Below are 18,890 nucleotides of genomic sequence, written 5' to 3' on the forward strand. Positions count from 1 at the left end.
TGGACTAAGACTCCTTTTTTTGCGTACATACATCAAAATTATAAAAACAAACTATGCAACATGTAGAATAAAAGTTTTAAATATCTTAAAAGTTAAAGTTTTAACTAAAACCTATCTTATCTTTTTATATTAATATTAAAACAGGTTAACAATTTTATTAACTTAAATACCAAAACATTTTAACAAAGACATTTTCAAAACTTTTAGTTTTATGTTTTCAACATAAAACTATTTGTATAAACCTAGCCACATAAATAAGCTCAAGGTTTTTTATACCATTTTAATTAGCTTAAATTCATTTTAGTTAGTAAATATAAATAGTTGTATTCCTTGCAAGAAGTTATAGGACAAATAATATCGCGGAAGCAGCTCACCGAGCGTTGTTAAAATTGTACTCAACGGTAGCCACCCTAATCTTTGGAGTTTTGTTGATGTATTAAAAATCACCCAAAATTCTCGAGATTCGGGTGTCGAACACCTTTTGGCAGGGATACAACCAGATCCTAAAAGAATAAGGTTCCGGCAAGCGGACGAACGGGTGTTTCAAATTTTAATGAAAATGATAACATACTGGAATTCCTACGCGGAATACAGTATAATTTGAGTATGGACTAATAAAGTTTTGTAAATTACTTTTTTGTTCGTTCTTCAAATAAAGTTTAAACTAACTTGTGTTTTACATTAATAAAGTATTTAATCCAACGTTGTCAACCAAGCAATAATACTTTATTATGCGTATTAAAATAGTATAATTTTAAGTACTTTAGTTTAAGTATTTAATTGTACAATTACCAGTTTAGTACTTCTCAAAAAATATAGCCTACTAAAGATGTTAACACTTATTACTACCTACGAATGATTTCTTTAATTATAAATCTTAACTAATTTTAAAAGGCTACCAAGCTTTGTCTTAAATTTACTCCTTGCTTAACTATAATTTAAATAAAAATAACTTTGGTAGATATACTTCCCTTTAATTTCACAGTTTAAAGTGCCTAAAATTCTTAATCAACAGGATGCTGAATAAGTAAAGTTAAGTTTTAAACATTTTAACAAATATATTCTTAATTAATATTTAATTTACTTGCATAAAAGTACCGAATGTACTAAAGTGAAGCTGCGCTAAAAAGTCACTCTGTGCTAAAGTGACGCCGTGCGAAAGTGTCACTCCGTGCTACAGTATCACTGTGTTAAAATGACGCCGTACTAAAATGTCACTCTGTGCTAAAGTGATGCTGTGCTAAAGTGTCACTCCGTGCTAAAGTGTCACCCCGTGCTAACGTGTCACTCCGTAATAAAGTTTCACCCCGTGCTAAAAAGTCACCCCGTGCTAAAGTGTCGACCCGTGCTAAAGTGACGCTGTGCTTTTCTGACACCTACCCACTTTTCTTACCTAATAGTAACAGATAATTATAGAAACGGACTTGAATGATTTATTTTTTTTGTTTAACTTAAAATAAAATAAGATTAATTAAAGTTAAATCATTATTACAACTAGCTTACAGTTAACAAAATGATAATATTGCTGATTGATTTTCAACAACTTTAGCATTTTTATTCACATAAAAATAACTTTAGAATACATAAAAACTTTTTGTTATGAACTAAGTACATAGTCACTTAAAAAAAAACTTATATAAAACTAATAAAATATATTTTAAAAATTAGTAAAAAACGTAGCAATGTATATGATCAAGATCTTAAATAGACTAAATTTTTAAACTCTTAGGTAAATCAACGTTAACTTATGCTGTGTTTTTCAATTCGTTTATTAAAACAAATGCTGTATTTTTTAAATTTTAATAGCTAAGGTGACCGCTATAAAAAACTTGGTTTATAAAATCCCTAAAAAAAAATAAGTGTAATAGAAATAATTTATAAACTTTAAAAATTTGCAACTTAATTTCAATAAGTGTTGTGTAAGTCGAACATTTAAGTATACGACAAATGTGTATTAAACATTTAGTCACAGTGTTTTATTTTTAAAATATTTCAGAGTACGAATGTTGAAGCATATGATAAAAATGATGCATAGTAAAATTAAATGTTGATATGAGAAAAAAAACGTCTAGTAATAAAGCACATACTATTAAATTTAAAACTCAGAACTTTTCAAATGATAACTTTTAGAAAAGCAATAATATTTGGCAATGTTTAAAACTTAAAGTTTATATGAAAATAAAAATTTTAATGTCTGATGAAAAACGTTAAAAAAATGCAAATGCTTAAGTATATACAACAGTTTTTTATACATAAGTACAAAGATAAAAGTTACAGAAAAATTTGAATTCGTAAACGTATGAGAATAAATATTTTATGTTTAATAAAAATGGAAACTGAGAAAATATCAAATTATACATAAAAAGGTAGGAATGGATTAATAAAGCAAACTATTACATCGAGTTGTGCAAAACAAAACCATCTAATTTTAAAAGGTGTTTAAATATCATATTAAACTTTTATTTATAGTTAGTTTTTATTTATTACTTACTTCTTTACTTCTGGATGAAAATAAAACAATAAAATTCTTAACAATATGAAAAGTTAAGTGTTAAAATTATTGTAAAGTTTGGTTAACAAAAAAAATGCTGTTTTAAAGATAACAACCACTACAGACTACACCTAATATTGGTTATATTCTCGAAAAAATATTAGATAAAAAATCAAATTAAAATGAAGAATTAGAGAATAAGTACTTTCAGCCTTCATAAAGGAAATTAAATTAAAAATATTAGTAAGATACGTAAATATTAAAATATACACATGAATATATAAATACAAAAAGTAAAAAATAAGGATAAAAGTATTTTTGACTAATAGTAATAAAATAATAGTAATGTCTTCATTTACTAGGTGTACTATACTTTTAAATACAGGGAATTTTTGTATTGAAAAAAGTATTTAGACTTTTTAACTTATTACAATCCAAGAAATATGTTATGAATACAAAATACTACTTGCTTGCGTCATTCAGTATTATTACGTGACAATCACGTGTACCACTTCCACTGCTGTCTTTTGTTCTTAGGGTCGCAGGTTGCCATGACGAGGGTAAGTTTGGGGTTGGCGTCAACCATCAGGCATTTTCTCGTCGCCGCGTTTTTCATCTGGTTGTACTGAAAATATTTCATAAAACGTTTAATACTGTTGTTTTCTATTTAAAATGAACATTATAAATATCTTAAAATGTTCTTTTAGCATACAGACTTATATAAAAACTTTAAACAAACACATACACTGTTAAAGTTATCTATTTAAAAAAATTGTCATTTTTAAACAAATATAAATATTAATTTGAACAGAGTATAACAAACTATCTATCTGAAAATTTCACAAAATTTTCATTTTACCTGGAAAATGTTAATCTGAAAACATTATTTATTTACTTCGAAAAAAAATATTGAATTGAACAAACAATATATGCCAACCTGATTGTGTATCCACTGGTGCATGTTAGAAGGTGATTCGTCATCACTTACGCAATAGACCATGCTGAGTTTGTCGTCATTTGACGTCATAAGGCACACCTCTTTCCTCCAGTTGGATCTCAGTTCGTTGCGGGACGAGTATTCAAAGAACTGACGAAAACTTCTAAGTAAAACAACTGGAGAACTGAGTTGATCAAACAGCTTTAGATAGTTAAAACTGAAAACTATTTGACCATTACAATTGACTATGATGAAGACAGCATATGAGGCCTAAACTAGTCATTCAGGATATTTAAAAAAATGCAAACCATAAAATTATCATTTTAAATTTCTGCGTATAACACTAATACTACTGTTTCTAAACTATATTATCCATATCAGTTTAAAATTAGACTTTAAATTATTAATTAAATGTTTTTGGCTGCTCCATTGATTTTTTTTTGAGTACATAAGCTAATGTTATTATTTAGGTATGAAAAAAAAACAGTTGCAGAAAAAAAAATCTTAGTAGATACTAAATTAGGAAAATAAAAGATATCAAAATAGGTTAACTTAAACAAAAAACAATAATTAATTATTGTTTAATAAAAACTTAATTTTACATAAACTTAAATGCATCAATTAACCTAGCTATGCTAGCTTTGTGTCTCAATACTGTAAAAAAATATAATTATGTAATAATTATAATAATAAGCTACTTAATGTGACCGCCACCACTAAAATTAAACCAAAATGCCATTCCCTATTTTCTTACTACAAATTAAACGTCTTCAAATTAAATGAATGAACGAATTGCTCTCATGATGACCACCCCTCAACCTCGTAGGGCCGCCACTGTCCGGCGCAAGAGTGTAGCATCAGCCTCTTATTCTCCTTTCTCTTCGCGTACGACGGCCACATGAGGCAGTGCAGGAAGGCCTCGTTCTTCAGCTGCTCGTAGTGACGTCACAGTACATGCAAAATAAAAAATATATAATCAAAATGTGCACAAAAAACGTACCTGGTTGCCGCCCTTTCCGTGGCACGGGTGGACGCTCAACTGGCCGCTCAACGGGTCGGTTTTGGGCAGCGCGTAGTTGAGGCAGTACTTGCCGTCGTTGCCAAGGCACTCGAGCTACAATCAGTTGTTGTTGGCACAAAAGTTAAAAAAATGTTTGTTTGTTAAGTAATTGTTTATAAGAATTTGCATTAAGAACTTAAGTACATAATTGCGTTTAATACTTTATTAAATACAAACAAATTTTAAAAAACATTTGAATGTGCATTTAATAGAAAATAAAAAAGTTATTAAAGAAATAACAAGCAAAAATATTATAGAAACTTTAATACTTGAAAAATTAGAACAAAACTTATAACTTCGACATTGCATTAAAAGTTGTGTTAATTTAATCAAATTATATTCATTTTAAACAAAATTGTATTTATTCTTTCAAAAATTTATTTTACAAACTAAGTTTCGGTCAAAGACCTCGTCAGTGCTTAAATAAATCTAAAAAGATATGTGACAGTCATGGAAAATAGCATTTAAACAATTAAATTAAGTTAGAGCAGCAAACTTTTACTCAACATTTTTTACTTGAAAAACTAAATAAATTTAACTTTAACATTAAAATTGAGTTTAAGGTAAAGTTTAAAGTTTAGTTGAGTTTTAAAATCAATATAACAAGAATAATAATAAAAGCTGTATGTAGCTTTCTTTTTTCTTCTAGTTAATTTTCAAAGTAAACATTGCTTAAGCAAAAATGTAGTTAATAAAATGAGCTAAAAGTTGAGGTGCATTTTAAAGTAGCATATTATAATAGTGACGTAACTATTGAAAATTTAAACAATCTTGTGCTTGTAATAGCTATTAAAAATTGAAATCCCGCCCAAATGCTTTTTATAAAAACTTATAGTTAAAGCAAATTTTTACCTAAAAACAAAACAAGTTAAATCATAATATTAAGAATGAGTTTGTGGCAAAGTTTAAATTTTTTTAGTTAAGTTTCAAAGTCAAAGATTTTATACAAAATTGTTTAAAACTAAAAACTAATACTCTTAGTTTCTACTAACTAAGAAATTATTGTACGTAGTAAAATTTTAATAAATATCATTTATGATTAAACAGCTTTTAAAGTTAAAAAAAAACATAAAAACAAAAATTAATTTTTATACCTTATTTTCATTAATGGTTTTTAAACCTTACTTTTCCTAATGGAATAAAAAGAATTATAGTTATTATCAGGGGCGTCGCGTAGGATGGAACGCTGGAGCTGTAGCTCCACCTAAAAAAATTAAAAATTATACAACTTTTTAAACTTATTTTAGAGTTAAAGACTTTAAACACGCTGCTTTAAATGGGCCCCTGATTCAGCTGTACAACCTCAAACTACGTCAAAGTAACTGTATTATAAAGCTGAAGAATTGAGCTTTAAAAAGATATAAAAATTTTTATATTAGGTAGAAATATAAGAAAGTTATGTTATCATGAAGTTGTACACAAAATACAACCAAATGTGTACATGAACGTCGTTAATTTCCCTGCTAATTTAGTTTTTTCTAAGTTTTTAATTTGATGTTCAAATAATTAAAGATGTGTAAATTAATTATTTCATCATTAAATTAAATCAATTATTACAACCAGGTTTCGGTGACAAAAAAAATCGTCCTCTTCAAGTAAAATAAAATAGTAAACTGCACAAAATCAATGTTGATTATCTATAATTTTATTTATAAACGTATTTACGGATGAAAATCTAAACAAAAAACTAAAATGTTACATACTCGAAAATTTAAGCTTATCAGTGTATAATTGGGTAAAATTAGTACTAATTTTAAAACGAACTGTATATAATTTATATAAATAAAAACAAATTGTACAGTAATCTTCCTTTATTGTACCAACATATGTTTCTGTGTGTTAACGAATCAACACACTTCAACTGGGTTCTGTAAAAAAATGATCACTGTAATGAAAGAATAGAACACACAGAAACATATGTTGCTACAATAAAGAAAGATTAATCTACAATTTTATTTTATTTATATTCTACCTAATATCTTTTGTTAGCAAACGATTAAACCTATATTTTGAACAGTTATAATTTATATAGTGAGCCAAAAAAATAAAAAAAAAACAAAAAATAACTAAATTAAGAGCTTTTTTGAAAAAAGTTTAAATATATTTATACTTTGAAATTTATCTAGCTGGAATTAAAAACTATCTAAAATTGTAATTTTAAGCCAAATATCAACAAAAACTCAAAGTCATTGAAAAATTTCAAAAATCTTATTTTATTTAAGCTTATGTAACAGTTGAAATTTAAACGGATTTAAGAATTAGCTAAAAAATTCTAAAAATTTATCTAAGATGATTTGAGAACTATCTAAAAATTTTTTAAACTTAAACCAAATATCAACAAAACTCAATGAAAAAGTCAAAAACCTATTTTGTACTAGTATTACAATCTGATTTAAGTTTTGTCTGCTTTCCAGTTTATTAATAAAAATTTCTTTCTGTGTCTGCATGAGCTCATTAATTCCGTTCTTTTGTTGATGCAATTTGTACCAGATTTAAGTATTAATAAAGCTTCTTTTAAGCACAACCTGCATGTTATTGCTCCTGGTTTAGATTATTTTTCCTTTGTAGTATTTCCAACTTAATTTGTATTTCTTGTTTTCATTTTTTAATTTGTAGGTTAATTTTGAAAGTTCGGTTGCTTGTTTGTACTGAAGGTAGTTTTTGTCGTTTGGTTTGCTGTTTATTGTTGTATTGTGTGTTGCTATACGTTTTTTTTAGCAGATTGGCACTTACTCCAATGTATATTTTTGATGAACTATCTGTTTTTATTGTTGCCTAGTAAATTACATTTTCTGCCCTACATTCTCCTCCTTCCAGGGGGCATGTTTGTTTCTTTCTGCAGTCTTTATTTAAATAAGCTCTTTACATTTCAGTAAATTGAGCAACCTTTTTTAGTTAAGACAAATAACTTTAAACTTGATATTCAAAATGTTCGTAAAATTGGAGATGAAAGCTCAACCTGTGTCAGCAGCATTTTAAACGTATACAAGTTTTCAATACAAAAAATGTTGAAAAGCTGAATTCAGGAGCTGCATGAACTTTCAGCACCATGTGAATTAAATCATGATCGCTGTTGAAAATTTACTACAACGCGAGAACAATAAGACAAGTTGAACTCGAGCAGAAAAAACTCTAGGAGGAACAACTCGAAAAGGAATAAACTTAAGCAGGGGCAACTCGAGCAGGAGCAATTCAAGCAGGGAAAGATCGAGCAGAGGAAACTCGAGCAGGAACAACTCGAGCAGGAACAACTCGAGCAGGACAAACTCGAACAGGAAAAACTTGAGCAGGAGCAACTCGAGCAGGAAAAAATTGAGCAGGGGCAACCTCGTTTCTTTAAGTTACTTACTTTTTTTAAAGTTAGACAAGTCATAAAACTAAGTTAGTGAGTTTATAATTGTGCCAATACAGAAACTTACATAGAATTAAATAAAAATAAATGTAGCTATAGTTTTTAAAAAAGGGTATACATATGTGTTTTTATTTATTTATTTTAATTATTATTTAGTTAAAAAATATGTTAAACTTTTATTTTTCGAAAATTTTGCTATTTCTTTATATTACCTTTATGATTTTAATCTAAATGTTTCAAACAAAGGGATTTTTAATTTCACAATCTCAATCTGCAGCGCCCCCTAACAAAAAGACCACGCGACGCCATTGGTTATTATATAATTTTTTAGTCGCTATGCTGGTATTTGCTATTGTTATTTTTAAATTTTATAAATTTTTGTGCTTTAATTTTTAGTATACCTCTACATGTCCATAAAAAGAGCTTCCTTTTACATTAGTTTACGATTGCTTTCTTTTATTAAAAAACTATTATCATATAAAAAATTTGGTTTTAATTATAATTTAAGTAAAACCTACTCAATTATAAAGGAAGAAGTTAAATCTACTAAAATAAATATAAAATTTAAAATTAAACGAAAACTATTAACCAACAAAAAAACTACTGAAAACTTCATTGTAAATACTTCATCTTACTGAACTAGTTAATATTAAGTATTTTATGACTGAAGGATTAGAGCGGTTCAAACTTCTAGCTGTAAAGTATCATTTTCAAATATAGAGAAACTAGATTAACAAAAAAAAAATTAATGGTAATACAACTAAAAAAGAATTTTTTTAGTTGTTTTAACACAACAGAACAAATATTAGACTACTTAATAAATTCTTTAGTGTTATAGAATAAAAAACAAACAAAATAAACTATATTTTTTATAAAAGGAATTAAACCTATAGCAAATATCACTATACCAAATATTTACTTTACAAATTTCAAAATAATTTTGAACGTCCTTTAAGCTTAAAGATATTTAATTAACTAAAACTTATTATTGAAAATAGTCAAAAAATTAATGATTACAAATCAGGAGTTGATGTTTCAAAAACAAATATGTGTAAAATGTATTAAACAAAATAAAGTTTACCAAACATGAATGTACTTACAGCACCATAACGACCGGGAATGTCTTCAGGGATGTACAAAGACGGGTACACATTTTTCAGGTACCACTCGAAACTTTTGCACTGAAGTTTCTTGCGAAGAGCAATCCTATCTGAAATATCACCGATGTCTTGCTGTTTAAAAAAAAATTAAACCAAAGATATTCTTTTGAACCAAATTTTAAGCTGAAAAAAAAACAGAGACTTTCAAGTAATAGTTATCGATTAACAGATTGTTAGTACTTGATAATTTTGAAAAAAAAAGTACGCTGAACTTTATTTTAAAAATATTTATCAAAAAAAAACAAAAATATTAAAATAACACACTTCCAACAAACCTCTCTAGCTTTGGGGTTCCTGATGAGGAAGTGCCTCTTGTATCCGTCCATCCAAACCTCAGCCATCCTCCTCAAGTTCTTTCTGGTGAATGGTCTCGGGTAGGGGGATTCCCTTGGAAACACGTGACCGACGTGCGAGCAGGGAATCGTTTCGAGCCTTCCGCCGCACATCCACGCCTGTGATTGGTTTGTTTAATGAAAACCGTTCTTCAGTTAAAAAGGCTGCATTTATTTCAAGTAATTATCTTCAAAATGTTTGAAATTTTTCACTCTTCTTTGTTGCACATTTTAGCAAAATATGGCCGATAAAATGTCTCAAAACTTTTATATATTAACTTTAGTCTTTTGTGTAGCTTTTTATTTACTTATATTATTACTAAATATTATGTCATTTAAACTTATAAAAAAATCATATACTTATTTTGGTACATACTTAAGAATTTAAAAACTTTTCAAAGCTTAATAATCTTTTTTTTTTCATTTTTTGTGCAAGTTGTAGTATATTAAGCAAGTTGTTATAGTAAAGAAAAAATAGCTAATCAATTTTACTGTTGAAAACATTTTATAAGCAGATACTAAATAAAAACTGATAAGTATCTATATAATAAAAAAATAAAACTTTTATTAACAAAGTTACAAAAAAATACTTACTGGAATAATTTGATTTAAAAATGAGTTAACAAGTATTTTCAAAATACAACATTAAACCATAACACCACAGTTATGTTATCCAATAATACTAAACACAAGCTGTCCAAATTATAATTTTTTTTCCAATTTTAAATATCTAGATATTTAATAATGCCAGTTTAATTTTTAAATCGAAGGTTTATTGCCTAGTAAAATCGATCAATAAATGTTTTATTTGTTTTCTATCAGAACAGTATATCAATTAATTAATTTTTTTTAAATTAAAGCTTGAAAATTAAGTATAAATTATGAAAAAGTTATCTTTTATATTTTGTTAATGGTTACTAATTAGAAAAATAATTTAATTAATTAACCTTTTGAAAATCAAAGATACAATAACACCACTCAAAATAACTAACTTTTAAACATTACATTATTAGGTATTTCTGACCATCCTAACTTTTTTTTATGGTATCAGGTATTTTAATTACCATACTCTACAATATATTTGTATTTTAAAAACTAAGTTAATTAAACATATATACAAGGTTTGTATGTACAATGTACATGTGAACTTTTGATACTTTTACTTAATTAGGCTTTAATTTTAATCTATAAAGCAGATACATCTGTTCTTTAATAAGATTTCAGCGAAATTTTTATATTTTACAACTTAATAGTTTTAAAAACTCGTTTTACGAACTTTGTAAACTAATAAACATTTAGTAGAAACATTATACATTTATTGTTTTGTTTATTACTTAACTATATGCAATTGTAGTAAAAGTGCTTACTCTTTTAAACTAACATACTAAAATAATTAACATCAGATACTACTGAGTTCTTTTTTATATAAAGTTAGCTGTGACAACTTATCTTTGAAGATTAATAATTTCTTGTGGTGTACCAAATGTTTACCAAAACTTTCTATTTAAATTTAAATGTACCCATTAATTAATTTTTCACTAAACTTTCTTTATAAAATTTAAAAAAAAATTAAATGCACATAAAGTCTGAGACTTATTTTAGAGCCTTCTAACCAAGTAGAACTAAATCATCAGTTTAGGCAAAAAAGTATTTAAGAAAGTTTAAAATATTTTTCAACATGTTCCATTGCAATTACTAAACATTATTACAATTACAAACCCTGAAACTCAGCTCCAGGTTCTCCCCTCCCCAGATGTCCATTCCCTTGTCGTATGTTCCGATGTCGACGAAGTACTGCACGTGGACGGCAAACAACCCGCCCGCCATCGTCGGGGATGCGATTGGCGCCATCTCGTGGCTCCTCCTTCTGTGCCATTGGAAGGTGAGCCGCCAATCGAATCCTCCTATTTGAGGCTTGTTCCCCTTGTAGTAATAGTATCTGTTTGTTGTTATTTTAAATGAATTTATTTTATTACGTTGTTTACGTTATTCGAATTTTTACTGGACATAAATTTTAGTGAAACTTTCAGAGTCAAAAAAGTTTAGAACAAAAACTGTGAACCAAATTCAAAAAGTTTGCAAATTTCTTGAAATAAATATATTCAGCCTCTGCAATCAATTAGTATTACAAAAGCACCCTACAGTATAATAATCAAAAAACAAAACTATTTGTTTATATATATATATATATATATATATATAGAATAAGGTTAATGTTTAAACTTAAACACTTTCTACTGAGCCCACTTGAAGGGCTTTTAAATAATTTATTGAAAAGGCGATTTTAAAAACTCTGGTACATATGTTTCATAAAGCTTTAATTTTTCATAAAGCTTTAATCATCAGCCAGAATTCAAAATGAAAAGCACTGTACTAAACAAAGATACAAAAGTTATGCAAAAAAACAAAAAACAGTATGACGAAAGCATTTAGTATTTTTATTTTTGATTTTATTGAACCATGTTATAACATCGTGTGAATTTTTCCATTGTATTAGAGAAGATTTGGTTCTTATTTCATTTACTGCTTTTTCTAAAATGGTTTTAACAATTCTACCGAGCTCGTTTTGTCCGGGGTTGAGAATTCTACATTCAATATTAAAAGGAAAATTTTTCTTGTAATCTTTTATAGTTATGAAGGCATCTGCAGTTGAAAATTTAGATATTTTTTGTTTTTGTACTTTCTTTCACGTATAATTTTTTCAGATTCTAAATTTATTTTGTTGATTAAGTCTTCATTAGAAATTTTGTATGTTTTAGTTAAGTTGTCGATTACTAGCTTGTTATCAAGTTTTGGGCTTGTCTGGTATAAACTTCTTGTTTTGTCAGCGAAAAGTAACACTTTGCTTTTGATTATTAGCTTGTTTTGTAAAATTTCATTAAAAATTTATTATACTCTTTCTACGGTGTTTTTTGTAAATATTAAATGTGTTTTTAATTAAAAGTGCATAACAGTTTTATAGAACAAAACAAGCCTAAAAAAATTTAAATAACGAGTTCTTTACTCTGCAAAGGATTAAGATAAAAATAACATTTTCCCAAACAAATTTATAATTTCTGAACACAAACTTATTTTCTATCTTTATAATAAAACATGTGTGTTTAAAAAACAGTTTACATAGAAAAAAAATTGTTTCGTATTTTTATTTCAAAAACACAAGTTGTATTTGTACGACTTTAATTGAAATTTTTACTTTTAATTTAATATTTTTTCTAAAAATAAAACCTTTACGTTTTGTATTATTTAATAAAACGTCAATTTCTAAGGTTGTTAGAAAACGGGTTAGTTTATAATAAAAATAAAATAAACAAAAACTAAATAATTACATATTTTTGCAGTAATTTTTAGAAAATATAAACTATATATATATATATTGTATAATGCAAAGCAAAGTCTCACTTAAAATCGTTCCAGTCAATAATGTCAATGACGGGAATGGCGATAACTTTGTTGTTCTCCTGAATTCTTTCAAGCAGCGGTTCTAGCCAACCGGGCGTCGCTTCACAGTGGCAATCAAGAAACACAACCACTTCACCTGCGTATCAAAATATTAGTAAGTTCATATGTTTAATAGTTAGGTGAAGAGTCATACTTTTAAGTTAAAACTATTGTCTTAAAAAAGAAAATAGTTAAACTTGAAAACTTATGTGAATTGTATGTCATAAGTAATTTTCTAAATGAATAAAATAAATAATTTTTGAGATATAGCCGGCCAAAGTCGGAAGCAACAATAGGTTCCTTATGGGAGGCGCAAACTAAAACGGCAAACATAGATTATTTCCCTTTACGTTTTTTGAGATAACTACTTCAAACTTTCACGAAATGTTCCTTGATATATTTAGAAAATTCTGTCGGAAAGAATTTATTTTATTTAAAAAATAAAAATTTTATATAAAAAATAAACAAAAAAAACAGTTTTATTTTGTTTTTTAGTTATAAAATTTTCATTTTTTGATTTTTTGAAATTTTTTTTCAACAGAATTTTCTAAATATACCAAGGAACATTTCCTCAAAGTTTGAGGTAGTTATCTCAAAAAACGTAGAAGGAGATAGATTTTTAGTGATTTCTAGTTATTTACTGTTTTAGTTTGCGCCTCCCATAAAACAAGGTTTCAAATTTAACTATTTACATAAGTCATAAACTATTTTGAGATAATTTTTAATAATACTATTATTTTCATAAGTCATTCAAAAAATAAAACTTAAAATACTTTTAAAAAAAATCGATTGTAAATACTTTAAATTAAATCGTTAAAGTTGGCAAACAAATTTGTTTAAATTTGCTCACTAACTCATTTAAATTCAAATTAAACTTTGTTCCGCCTTGCAGAAATAAATTAAAATTTACATAATTTCAACAAAAATTTAATTGAACAAAAAATACCTCTGGCTTTAGACGCCCCGAGCAGCCTGGCGCGGACCAGACCCTCCCTCTGCACCGTCCTGATCAGCCTAACTCTGGGGATTTCCCTTAAATCGTCCTCTAAAGGTGCCTTTAAATGTGCTGCAAAACAAAAATTAATTAATTTTTATGAATAATTAATGAACAGAATCAAAAAATTAAAATAAACTCGGTGATGATAAAAGTTTAATGGACAGTAGTTGTTTTGATGACCATAGAACGAAAGCGGCCACTTTAAAACACTTAAAAAATAAACACTTTCATAAGTAACAAACAATGCTGAAAGTTTTTGTTCAGCGCTTATGATTTATTTTATGTACTAGTATAAAAAAAAAAAAGTAAGCTAAAAATTAAGTATAAAACTTAGTTTAGTGAAATTTCACTAAAAATTACTTGTAACAAAAATAAAAACAAAAATATCTTTTGAATGCTAATAATTTCAAAACTTTGAAAAATTTTCTTTTAGCTGTTTCCTTGTTTTTATAAAATCTACATCATTAACATAAAAAAAAAGTATAAACCTTATTAATAATTATTAGTGCTTAAAATTATCAGTTGCGTCGTTAAAGATTTATGACTAAATTAGTTAAGCCAGTATAAATGGATCTTTACGATTAATTAAGAGCAAGCACTCCATTAAGCTATAATACTAGACATTCTATAGTAATTATATAAAAAATTACATCCCTAGATAGTATGAAAACTAATAAATTTTATATAACTTATCTAAGTTAGATGTAGAATAAAAAATAAAAAGTTTAATTTTGTATTTGATAAAATCCATAACATAATCAAAATATCCACAGTACGTATTAAAATAAGATATACACTAAATAAAAACTTTTTTTACTAATTAATTTAAGTTCACTAAAACTTACAAAGAAAAATAGTACTGGTTTTTATATACTCTAGTTTTTTACAGTTGACTGATTTAAAAACACCAATCTAAACTGCAATGCTATATAATCCTTTTTATTAAAACTATACTGTAATTTTTCGAACACTATATTTTTCAACGTTTCTGAAGTTTAAATTTTTTTTTTATAAAACCAACTTTAAATGGTGTAATTTTAATTTAATATTAACAAATGTACTTAAGAAATTTACATAAAATATAAAAAATCACATCCTAGTCCCACAACAGAAAATTAAAAAATTAAAAAAAAAACAATTAAGTATAAATAATTGAATTTTGTGGATAAACAACACTATAAAATTAAGTAGAGATTAAAATGCTGTATTTCTGTTACATGATGGAGTTGCTCTTATAATTAATTTAAGATTAAAAAACAAGTTATAAAATACTATGATCTAAAATACTTATAGTAACCATGATGTATTAAAATATTATTTTAAAGTACAAAAGTTAGTTAATACAAATTAGGTTTTATAATGTTATAAAATGTACATATATGTTGTTATGATGTATTAAAATAGGATTTTAAAGTACAAAAGTTAGTTAAGACAAATTAGGTTTTAAAATGTTATAAAATGTACGTAAGACTACTGTACAAACAGTCAACTAAGATGAACTATCAGAAAACCGTATACTAGAGAAACTTTTCTACATGAAGCCTCAAGCTCAAGTTTATTAACAATTTAAGTATACATAAGCCATGTGTCTCGGAAATAAAGATGAAAATTGAATGACAGCTTGTTAATAATTTAAGCTTTTTCCTATTTATCACTTTACAAAGTTGCAATATGATAACGTTTAAAAGGTTGCTTAAACTTTAAAATCTTCGTTTTGATTAAATATTTTTAAGACTGACAGTGTTATTGTATTGTATATATAAAAACTTATGCTTAAATCATGTGTCAAACAAATATCGTTTCAATACCATTTTATTAATGTCTTTTAAAATAATATTAATATACATTTTACCGTAAAATACACTAACAATTTGCAGTAATCTAAAGTTTTTTCAAAAAAATCTTTTCTAAATATAAACTTTCTTGAAAATACTATTTAACTTTAGAGGCAAATAAAGACTAATAATCAATAAAATAATAAAAGATTATTATAAATAGCTAAAAACTACTTTTAATATATTTCTAACTTTATAAAAGTGCACAACAACAAAAAACAAACGTTTATCGCTCATGTCGTCGATGAGAATTATTTCTTTGAGGAGGAAGGCAGGTGAGGTGTGGAGTACAGAATATATTGTGCGGAGGAGGGTGCTCCTGCCCTCATTGTAGAAAGTGATGACCACCGACGCAGTTGGCAAGTTCAGGTAGTCGAAAGGCTTGCGGTCCTTTGTACACCTGGAAAATTCAAAAAGCTTTTAAAAAATTGACTTGCTTGAATGTGGTTTTTATTAAAATATGGTCAAACCAAATCAAATAACTCAACAAAGCAGTAAAAAATATATAAAGTGAATTCTTAATCTTTAGGGTTTAGTTTTAATTGTATATGGGTATAATCATTATACCCTGGGGTTAAATTTCCTTGTTTTAGGGGGTGAAATTTCTTTATTATAGGTATAAATTAATGTTTAGTAATTTTGTTTTAATTTATAAGTTAGTATTTAACTGTGATTTTTTTAAGTTAAATAAACTCTTTCAATTTTACGTTTTTCTTCATTTAATAAGCTTAAAGTTAAAAAAAAAATTAAATTCCTCAAAATCAAATAACTTTTTGTATATTGGGGTTAATTTGTAGATAACCTTCCAAAAAGGGGTAAAACATAAAAATAGGTTAAGAACCGCTGCTGTAAATCAAAGCTGTGGAAGCGTTTGATACTTAACTTTAAATATATGATTATATTGTTTTACTTTCATTCATATTACAAATTAAAATTTATAAAATATAATTTTTTTTTATAATATCTCAAATGCTTATTTCCTTTAATTTAGTATGACTTATAAAAACTATACTTTATACTGAAAATTTGGATAGTTGAATCTAATCTGTCTAACAAAATAAACAATAATTGTCTTAAAAATTAAATTACGTTTTGAGCTAACTCAAGTTATTGAATTGCTTGCAATCAAAAAACTCAAAAAATAACTACTTAATGAGTCAGAAAAATAACAAAGTTTTGTTGAATGAAAATAATGAAGTAATTATTTAAACTTACAAACTATTTCGCTTATCAGCAATATTTCTATGAAGAGATATTTTTTCACTAATGTACTGATTCACGCTGTACTCTTCCAACAAGCTCTTCATTTTCTCCTCTTCAGCTGGATTATTTCCAGTCAGTTGATGTATATCAACTCCTTCCCCTAAAAGTATATTTCTATGACAATTTACAAATGGAAATTTTTTTTTAAAAAACATTAACATAACAGTTTTATAAGTATTCACACAGTTGACACTGTTTGAAGCAAAAAAAACCTTGATTATCAATTTTTGTATATTTGCCATAACTTTTATCTCAAAGTCTTTTAAATATTTAATAAAAAAAACAACTAAGTCATAACTGTAAATAAACTATAATAACTTATATAGGAAACATAAAAGTATATACATTACGAAAACTAAAAGAAAATATCATTAACTAGAATGTAATCATATATACAAACTTTTTTACAATTAAAACAGTCTATAGTTATCATGATAGTTCTTAATTTTAGAATTCAATATAATTTTATATGCTTTATTAAGGCACTGCTAGTGACAAGAAGGAAAGCTTTAGCTAAATGAAATTAAAAATATATAATTAAGAATATAAGTTGGTATAACACAACTTAACTAAAAACTAACAGTTACTAGAAACAGAATCAATTTAAACTTATTAAAATTTCAACTAAAAATAATTATTAGCAACTAGATCAGAGTTTCCTAATTTTTTTTTCATAAGCGCTTTTTAAAGAAATAAAAAGCTATGGCCCCCTCCAACAAGACTTCTCAAAAAACTACCCTTAAATAAACCTAAAACTAGTTTTCTTTTTTTTTGCTCTTCACTAAACAGAATATTTAGAGTGTAATTTTCAAACTATGGCCCCTTTCTACTTATACCCCCTTAAATTTCTGTAATGGCCCATTTTGGGAAACCATGAACCAGATTATAATTGAAAACTATAAAAGTTTCTTAAAAATTACCTCCGTCTCCAGGAAGTCCTCTGACATCAGGTCTTTTCAACACTGGTTTGCTGTAATCACCATTGAATCTGGGATTGCGTGCAATCAAGTTGTTTGATGTGCGAACGAAATCAGCATTCAAGTATCTGTCTAACAACTCATATAATTTGAAGAACAACACTGATGCAGCAACAAGAATAAAAACTAGTGAGAACACTTTTCTAAAATATCTTGAAGTCAGCATCTGTCAAAAAAATTTATCAGATATTGCAATAATTGTGTAAGCTAGGTTGGTCTTATAAACAGAATAAAAAGTTTATACTTTACACTTTGTAAAAATATTCAAAACTTAGAAAATTTTTCTATTAAAATTTTGTAAGAGTTTTATTTACAGTTAAAAAACTATAAATATGTTTTGCTCTCACAGAACAAAATTGTCTATATCTAATTAATGCTTAAAACCTTTTGAAACAAATCCATTATAAGTTTAATTTTCATAAAAAAACTAACTAAGTTCTAGAAAAGATGATTGTAAGAAGTTTTAAATATAAATTTTAGAATAGTTACATTACAATTAAAGAAAAATTAAAATAAAAAATAAAAAATTAAACGAAATAATAATGAATATATGTTACAGCGTACAAAGCAAGCAATTAAATAAATTTCAATTTCTTTTTTTTTTAAGTACTAAAAACACTTTAAATTTCATTAACTAATATTTAAGTTATAAAAACTAGTAACAGAAGTAATCAATAACTGAATATATACTTTCTACCATATATATCATATATATTTTTACAAAAAATGCTATAACTTATAAACATTTTTTAAGTCAAATACAGGTACAGATCAAAATGTATTTAAAGTGTGTTATTTAAAGGCATTTTTATTTAATACTAGATATTAAACTTTAAAACTTTCAGCTATTAAAAAATTAAGTCTTTAATTGGCTTAAAAACTTTGAATAAGGTTTATTATTAAGTTTAATATAACCTTTAAAAAATTATAGCTTTAGTGCTGTAAATAGATATTCTGTTTTTATTTCACAAGTATTTAACTATTTTCTTTCAAATCACCGACTATTTTATTCATTATCATAAATATTAGTTTTACAAAATATAAAAGC

The 18,890-nt window shown here is 26.2% G+C and overlaps 1 protein-coding gene across 1 annotated transcript; it reads right to left on the reverse strand.

Moving 5' to 3' along the window:
* Positions 1 to 2,990: 2,990 nt before the first annotated feature.
* LOC145838598 (polypeptide N-acetylgalactosaminyltransferase 4-like) lies at positions 2,991 to 18,244 on the reverse strand. Its single transcript, XM_082946220.1, has 12 exons — positions 18,227 to 18,244; positions 17,786 to 18,008; positions 16,818 to 16,965; positions 15,827 to 16,002; positions 13,717 to 13,836; positions 12,732 to 12,867; positions 11,052 to 11,271; positions 9,276 to 9,452; positions 8,944 to 9,072; positions 4,429 to 4,536; positions 3,429 to 3,578; positions 2,991 to 3,116 (listed from the first exon to the last, which is right to left on the reverse strand). Exons 1-12 carry the CDS (start codon positions 18,242 to 18,244, stop codon positions 2,991 to 2,993), a joined length of 1,731 nt encoding a protein of 576 aa, XP_082802346.1.
* Between the last annotated feature and the right edge of the window lie 646 nt (positions 18,245 to 18,890).

The sequence above is a fragment of the Thalia democratica genome, chromosome 1 (genome assembly GCF_965202585.1).
Source record: "Thalia democratica chromosome 1, ktThaDemo2.hap1.1, whole genome shotgun sequence".
Taxonomy (NCBI): domain Eukaryota; kingdom Metazoa; phylum Chordata; class Thaliacea; order Salpida; family Salpidae; genus Thalia; species Thalia democratica.

Bases quoted from the DNA above. Each gene is read 5' to 3' on its own strand.
- LOC145838598 (XM_082946220.1), bottom strand. The intron at 11,272-12,731 runs GTGAGACTTTGC...AACAACAAACAG, and splicing joins ATTGACTGGAACGATTTTAA to ATACTATTACTACAAGGGGA. The intron at 3,579-4,428 runs GTACGTTTTTTG...AGTTTTCGTCAG, and splicing joins ACGGAAAGGGCGGCAACCAG to TTCTTTGAATACTCGTCCCG.